Source organism: Triticum dicoccoides, chromosome 5A (assembly GCF_002162155.2).
Source record: "Triticum dicoccoides isolate Atlit2015 ecotype Zavitan chromosome 5A, WEW_v2.0, whole genome shotgun sequence".
NCBI lineage: Eukaryota > Viridiplantae > Streptophyta > Magnoliopsida > Poales > Poaceae > Triticum > Triticum dicoccoides.
This window is the reverse complement of record NC_041388.1, coordinates 352,498,928-352,506,085: the sequence shown is the minus strand read 5'-3', so window position 1 is coordinate 352,506,085 and position 7,158 is coordinate 352,498,928. Positions and strand designations below refer to the sequence as shown.

Genomic DNA, 7,158 nt, shown 5'->3' with positions numbered 1-7,158 from the left:
CATCCGACGCGACGCCGCCGCCGACACGACACCGAAGGCGCGCGCCCGAGCCTAGACCGCGGGCCATGCGACGGGACGCCGCCGGCGCCGGGTTCCACGATCTGTTCGACTCCGTGCGCCGATCCATCAACTTCCGCACCAGCGCCGCCGCGCCCCCGGAGCCTCCGGCGGGCCCCCTCGGCGGGGGCCCTGCGGGGGGTATCGGCGTCCGGATCAGCTCCTGCCTCCGCAAGTCGAGGGGGATGGGGCTGCTCGGGCTCATCTCCAAGAGCCCCTCGCCGCCGCGCCGCCTGCTGCCGCCGACGCCCGTGCCCGCCGACGGGGGCGGCCGCGCGGGGGAGATCCCGCCGATCCGGTGGCGGAAGGGCGAGATGATCGGCTCCGGCGCGTTCGGGCAGGTCTACCTCGGGATGAACCTGGACACCGGGGAGCTCCTCGCAGTAAAGCAGGTGCCGGGATTTCGCGATTTGGTGATCTGGTTTGTACTGTCTGGAGACTTGGAGTCATTCGTTAGACTAACTCCTCTCCCTTGTATGATTTTCGGTTCCAGGTTTTGATCGGGAGCACCAACGCGACCCGGGAGAAAGCCCAAGTGAGTAGCACTTCTTCAACCGATTTGGTTACCAGTTTAGTTGTTGAGGCTTTCCTTTATGTGAGGTGATTTGTGGCTTTTGTTTCTACGATTAGGCGCATATAAGAGAACTTGAGGAAGAAGTGAAGCTCCTCAAGAACCTTTCGCACCCCAATATTGTGGTTAGTAGATGAAAGATCGATTACATTTTAGATTCTCTATACTTGACTGCTAGACTAGTTGTTTGATCTATGTGCTTCCTTTGGTTTGAGAAGAGGTACCTTGGGACAGTCCGTGAGGAAGACACACTGAATATCCTGCTGGAGTTTGTTCCTGGAGGGTCTATCCAGTCGCTTCTTGGAAAACTCGGTTCATTCCCGGAGGCAGTAAGTAACCATCAATCATGTGGTTTTCTGTGATTTGACTCACAGAAGAGAAACTGATTCGTTGTGTATTTTGATCAGGTCATTAGGAAGTATACTAGGCAGATTTTGCAAGGGTTGGAATATCTGCATAGCAATGCAATAATACATAGAGACATTAAGGTAAAAACTCTGAAGCCTGAATATACTAGAGTCTTTGTGTCATTTGATTGTTTGGCTGTGCTAATTATCTTGATGATCATGGGATTGTTTTTAATTCAGGGTGCAAACATTCTTGTTGATAACAAAGGCTGCATTAAGCTTGCTGATTTTGGGGCATCTAAGCAAGTTGCCAAGTTGGTAAGATCGATGTTCAGTATGCTGTTAAGGTCGAGTATAATCTAGCTTGGAAGAAGTAAAGCCTTCATGTGCTTGTCAAGTGATCAAAACAGTAATTTACAACAGAATAGCAAATGTTAAACCTTTCCTGTGTAATTATGCCATCAGATTATGGATTCTTATTTATTGCTCTTGACTACCTGTGTGCATGAAACATGGAAGTGTGAAAAGTGTGAGTTTAGTTCCGAGCAGGCTTATCCAAGGATTAATACATGGTTTGTTAAACTTGCAATTCCAAAATAGGATGGTCCAAAGGATAACATGTTGTTATCCCCCCCTTTATTTTCTTGCGGAGTAACATTATCTTATGTTGCAGGGCCAATCCTCCTAACTTACAATAATATGATTACTGATTTCATGGAAAGACCCTTGCGCACCGTATTGTTGATAACTCCGCACGTTTGTTGCAACATCATTGTATATAAGTTATCCGCCTGCTACAACTTTATCTGTCATTAGTAGATGTGATGATTCATTTGTCACTGTGCTTTCTTTGTGCAAGTAATTCCCATGTCAATGCACTTAACGACAATGTTCAATGCTTTGGTGTCAGGCTACTATGACAGCAGCTAAAACGATGAAAGGCACGCCACACTGGATGGCACCTGAAGTCATTGTGGGGAGTGGGCATACCTTGTATGTGAAACTCTTCCAGTACTTTATTTCTTGCCTTTATTTTTGAATTTGGACAGGCCCAAAGCCTATGCACTAATTAATCCCAGAGTACCATATTTTAGTTCTATATTTTTCCAATACTTTTAAGAAATAAAAAATGCTAAAAGTTTCCCTGCTTCAATGATAAGTTGATAACTTGGAAAATGGAAGTTTTATACCAAATCATGGACCTGGATTGGAACTATCCACTAGACCACTACTAGATTTCGGGGAAGCACGAAAGCACTACTTGGTCAGAACAATATGTCTACCTCCTGAGTTACCCATAGGGCCTTACAGTTCCATTTTGATGTATTAGTTTATTTATGCCTTATTTTTGTCCAAGCACAGAACAAGCTGAGCAGCAAGCAGCAAGCAGCAACAGTATTTCTTATTGTGAGATAATCGGCTAATATTTAATTTGTAGCTTTAATATACACTAAAAAAATATTCTTATGGATGTTTACCTAAAAAAATATTCTTATGGATGTCTAATTTGTACTAACAACTAAGGGAGTATAAGATTATTCTAATGTACAAAAAAACTATTTCATTCATCTCATTCTCTATTTGTTCTTATTTTATGAGCTGATCCCCACCCTTCCAATCTCTCAGCTCTGCAGATATCTGGAGTGTGGGATGCACAGTCATTGAAATGGCTACTGGTAAACCACCATGGAGCCAGCAGTATCAGGAGGTAAACTTTTGTCCTCCCAGGTCCTAAAAGTTGTTTTATTTTTTGGTTATTCATTGCACTAACGAAATCTTTTTCAGGTCGCGCTTCTATTTCATGTTGGAACCACAAAGTCGCACCCACCAATACCTGAACATATCTCACCAGAGGCTAAAGATTTTCTGCTGAAATGCCTGCAGAAGTATGCCTGTTGTTGTCATATCTTTCACCTCACTAATATTTTGTCTGAAAGCATTACAAAACTACTTGCAACTGAAGTTTTCTGACTTTCTTATCTGTTGCTGTGGGTAATTTTCTTCTTCCAGGGAACCAGAGCTGAGGTCTAGCGCGTCAGATTTATTGAAGGTACATTCGATTTGATTTCCTGCATCTTAAACATGTCTATGGTTCTAAGTGTATGATGATGCTATTTTCGTTTGTTTGTAAATGTGACATCTCAAACGACTTATTGCAGCATCCGTTTGTGACCGGAGAATTTGATGACCGGCAGCTACTCAATCGTACTCCACAGAAGGTTGGATTGCTGGCATAATGACGTCGCTTGCTCAGCTTGTTTGGCTTAGTACTAACCTAACCTCTCTAAACAATGACACAGGATGCTTCCGTGAATGAGCTTTTCGCACATGATGCGGATACGCCAACAGAGATGTAAGTAACTCCTGTGATTCCTGAGCTCGTGCCATTCTACACAATCTCATTTTTGTTTTCTTTTTATGACACTGCAACTTATTTAATTGCTCCCAGGGGTTTGAATCATTCTGGCAACTGGTCAACAATTAATTCAAACAGATCATCTAAAATCAAACCCCTATGGGAGGGTGGTGGTGATGACGATGACATGTGTGAGTTTGCTGACAAAGACGATCATCCAGCAGTTGGATCTGTAAGAGTTTTGCTTCAGCTGTTAACTTCTCTAAGAATTTCGTTTGATCTTCTACTCTGCATTTCAAAATTCGATATATGAAAGAAGTTGTTATGTCCTCATGTTTAATTCTGGGGTCTGTCAATTCCAGAGCTATAATCCTATGTCTGAACCATTTGATGATGACTGGAAAAGCAAGTACGACATGAGCCCAGAGCAAAGTTCTCATCAGTCGAGGGAATTTGGTGGATTAGCCAAGCATCCTGAAAGCAGCATGACCGAAAATGATTTTACCTTCCCTTGCGAGGGAAGTTGTGAAGATGACGATGTACTTACCGAGTCAAAAATAGAAGCATTTCTTGATGAAAAGGTACTTTACACTTATGAGAATACACAAATACAGTACCTTACTGCTAGTACTTAAATGCTACTTGCTGGTTTTCTCGTCAGGCCCTTGATCTGAAGAAGCTACAAACACCTTTATATGAAGAATTCTACAATAAAGTGAATGCCGGGAGCTCTCATGGAGTTGATCAAACTTCCAATGGTAAATTCATAAATAGTCCGAAACTACCCCCTCGTGGAAAGTCGCCTCCAGGTAAGATGAGGGGAGGTCCAGCGGTGGCAACGCCTTGTGATACCATTTTGAATAGCAGTACGATGGCTGAAAGTTGCAGCAGGCAATTCTCAAGAGACGGCGGTGTAGATAGCAGCCGGATTTTGAGAGAAATAGCTTCCCCTCAGCTCAATGAGCTTGGGGATAAAGTTCATATTGATGTCCAAGATAGCCCAAGGTTTGCTTACATACCTAACCTTGCTTCGATGACTGAAATTATGTGCAAAAACCTTAGGTGCATTGCATCTCTGCTAGCACTGGTACATGATCTAATAGGGGACTTATTTCTGATAACAGCATCAGCTTTGCTGAGAGGCAACGAAAATGGAAAGAGGAGTTGGACCAGGAGCTTGAGAGGGAAAGAGGTAAGTGTAGCTTCTGTTACCTACTCCTAAGTAAGTCGACTCATGAAATAGTTTATTGAATGTTGATTTCATTTCACCAACAGTGATGAGGTTAGCTGGCTGTGGCAAGACACCGTCTCCAAGTAGACGGCCCAGCATCGGGAAGCGAGAGCGCCATCAATAGACAGCAACACTCGTTCCACAGTGACCGAAGATAGCTATACAGTGCTAGTGACTGGCGGCAACAGCAGTACAGTCTGCAAGGCTTGATTGTTCGCCACACAGTGCATATCCAGATGGCTGCCCGAATCAGGCTGGTGCAAGTAGATCTTCTTCCAACTTCAAAGAGGACCGGGGTAGGGGGCAGCCTTCTGGACTCATGGCCATGACCATAGCGCTACCCGAAGAACGGCGTACTAACCTGGGAGAACGTTGTGCTGACAGTTTCCTGCCAAGGGTTGTGGCATTTTTCATTCTTTGCGGTGCTATGCGTGCTCTGTTTCAGTCGCATGGCTTATATTTGAGGCCTATATATTGAAAACAAAGTTTGTTGTATAGATTTTGGGTTGGCAAGCAACATGGGGCATGGGGCTTGGTTTTGTATGGAGCTTGTTTATGGAAAGCGTGTAATAAGCCAACTAATGCAGATTATGGAAGATTTCGTTTGTTGATTGTTAATTTCCTTCAGGCGCTTCAGTTTGGTGAAGTTGTTGTACACTCTGAGCAGCTGCAATACTGAACACATGCCACTATGTAAGTTTGATTCTCTCTCTCGCTGAAAGTATAAAATGATACGAGGATATGATTTGCTTCTTTCTCATTCGAGCTGAACAAAGCAACATCAGGGCCTGCATACTCTGCTACACACTTAACATTGCTGAAGAAACGTTTAATCTGCTAAAAAAATTGGAAATTGGTGAAATTGCTCTTTGTTGTGTTCATCGAGTAGACAGGATTACATGAAAGAGGACAATGAGAAAACAGAGAAGGGAGGGCGACAGTTTCAACACCAAAGTCCTGTTTAGGGGAGGGAGTACAAAAAAATGGGTTAACGACTTGAGATCCTCCAAGTCCCCTTTTTTTTTTGACAGAGGGATCATCCAAGTCCTTGTACAAGAGAGGTGCTTATATTCATGTGAGCATTTACAAGAGGTGACATAAAGAACTTATAACTATTATACAATGTTGATGTATAAATGTATTGCTTAGTCTCTTCTAACAGCTAAAACATGCACTTCTACATATAACACATACTTTTACTGTACTGTCTAGATCTTGCCCTGCTTGTTTCGGCTTTAGGCTGGCAAGTCTTTTGCCCGGTTAAAAAAAAAACAGATTCTTGCAGGAAAAACTAGAAGCTGAAACAAAACAACTATTTGGAATTAGCTTTGCCAAAGAAGGTGAATCTGAATTCAGACCATTTTTAGTGCAATTACCCAAAGTACGATCCCAGTATGCGTTAGCACCCCCCTTGAATCCCACACTAAACAAAAACACAAAACCACCGTATGCTAGCCCCCTCCCCCCAGCCCACCTCGAATCCCACACTAAACCAAAACACAAATTATGCATGCCCTTAGCGATTCTTCACATATTTTGGGTGCAAAGTTGTTGTGGGAAATTGGGATTGAGGAAAATCTCTTTCCCCGGTCAGCTTTACAAATTTGTTTGTACATATCTAAAATTGTTCACAGTTGTGATAACTTTTTCATTGGGTGCAAAGCATATTGTATCGTCTCACTTTCGGTTGGTTGAAAAATAGTATTTCTTAGGTGAACTTGTTTTTTCATATTAGAAAATATGGTATCTTGCAGGATCTTTGACAGTTCTCAACATTGACTGAGAATTAGCATATGTGTTTTTGGAGGAATTCAAAAAAATAAAAAGGATGTGGGAAAGACACAAGATAAATCTTCGTGAATCTTGTCGAGGTCATCGCCGCCATCCTCTACTTCACAAGTTGCAATTACATCTATGGTGAAATCAAGCTCACGTCGAGCCGGCGGTGATGAAACTCTTCTCATAAGAACGTCGCTAATCCAACACCAGTGTCGAAGTTTTCCTAGTGAGATACCTATCGCCACAACACCATTTAGGGAAAAGAGAAAACAGAGGTGACCCGGCAACCAACATCACCGGGGTTTCCTCACCCCCGTCGACTGCTCTATCGATAGTAGGAGGGAGGGGAACCTAAAAGTGCATCTAATTCCCTTGATGGATTTTTGGTAATTAATGTCAACATATCTCAAGAAACTAATGATTTATCTAGCTTATCTCAGGAAAGTTCCTTCTAGTTGCAACGAAGGAAATGAAAGGCGACCCCCATAAATTATCATGAAGAAAAGTGTTGGCAAAGCTAAGGATTCTCCATTTTTATTTTAGTGGTCCAAAATCGCACTGAGTCCATAGACATTGCTGATACTATTTAAAAGGGATGATGATGTTATGATGAGTTTCTTTCCCCGTGTGCTTAAAACTCAAACCAAATGCCCTCAAAAGCCTTCGAACTTCCTCCACTATATGTAGCTAACTTTCCTACCTTTTCAGAGCTGCCAAGCTCTTCCAGTCGAACCGCCGAGTAGTTCGTCTAGATATAGCCGTTGCAAACTCTAGCATGTCGAAGTTGCCAACCATTCCGTTCGAAACCACCGACATA

The 7,158-nt window shown here is 43.0% G+C and overlaps 1 protein-coding gene across 1 annotated transcript; it reads left to right on the top strand.

The window, feature by feature from the left end:
- Positions 1–50: 50 nt before the first annotated feature.
- Positions 51–5,198, top strand: LOC119301474 (mitogen-activated protein kinase kinase kinase NPK1-like). Its single transcript, XM_037578440.1, has 17 exons — positions 51–449; positions 551–592; positions 688–753; positions 847–957; positions 1,036–1,116; positions 1,216–1,293; positions 1,886–1,968; positions 2,602–2,683; positions 2,761–2,861; positions 2,986–3,025; positions 3,135–3,194; positions 3,276–3,328; positions 3,425–3,563; positions 3,694–3,912; positions 3,993–4,336; positions 4,456–4,523; positions 4,607–5,198. The coding sequence occupies exons 1-17, from the start codon at positions 66–68 to the stop codon at positions 4,684–4,686; spliced, it is 2,031 nt and encodes a 676-aa protein (XP_037434337.1). The 5' UTR covers positions 51–65; the 3' UTR covers positions 4,687–5,198.
- Positions 5,199–7,158: the final 1,960 nt, after the last annotated feature.

What these genes read in the sequence shown, in the direction of transcription:
- LOC119301474 (XM_037578440.1), top strand. Translation starts at nt 66, where the DNA reads ATGCGACGGGACGCCGCCGGCGCCGGGTTCCACGATCTGTTCGACTCC. An exon ending in CGACCCGGGAGAAAGCCCAA is followed by an intron (nt 593 to 687) that starts GTGAGTAGCACT and finishes TTCTACGATTAG; the next exon opens with GCGCATATAAGAGAACTTGA. An exon ending in TTTCGCACCCCAATATTGTG is followed by an intron (nt 754 to 846) that starts GTTAGTAGATGA and finishes TGGTTTGAGAAG; the next exon opens with AGGTACCTTGGGACAGTCCG.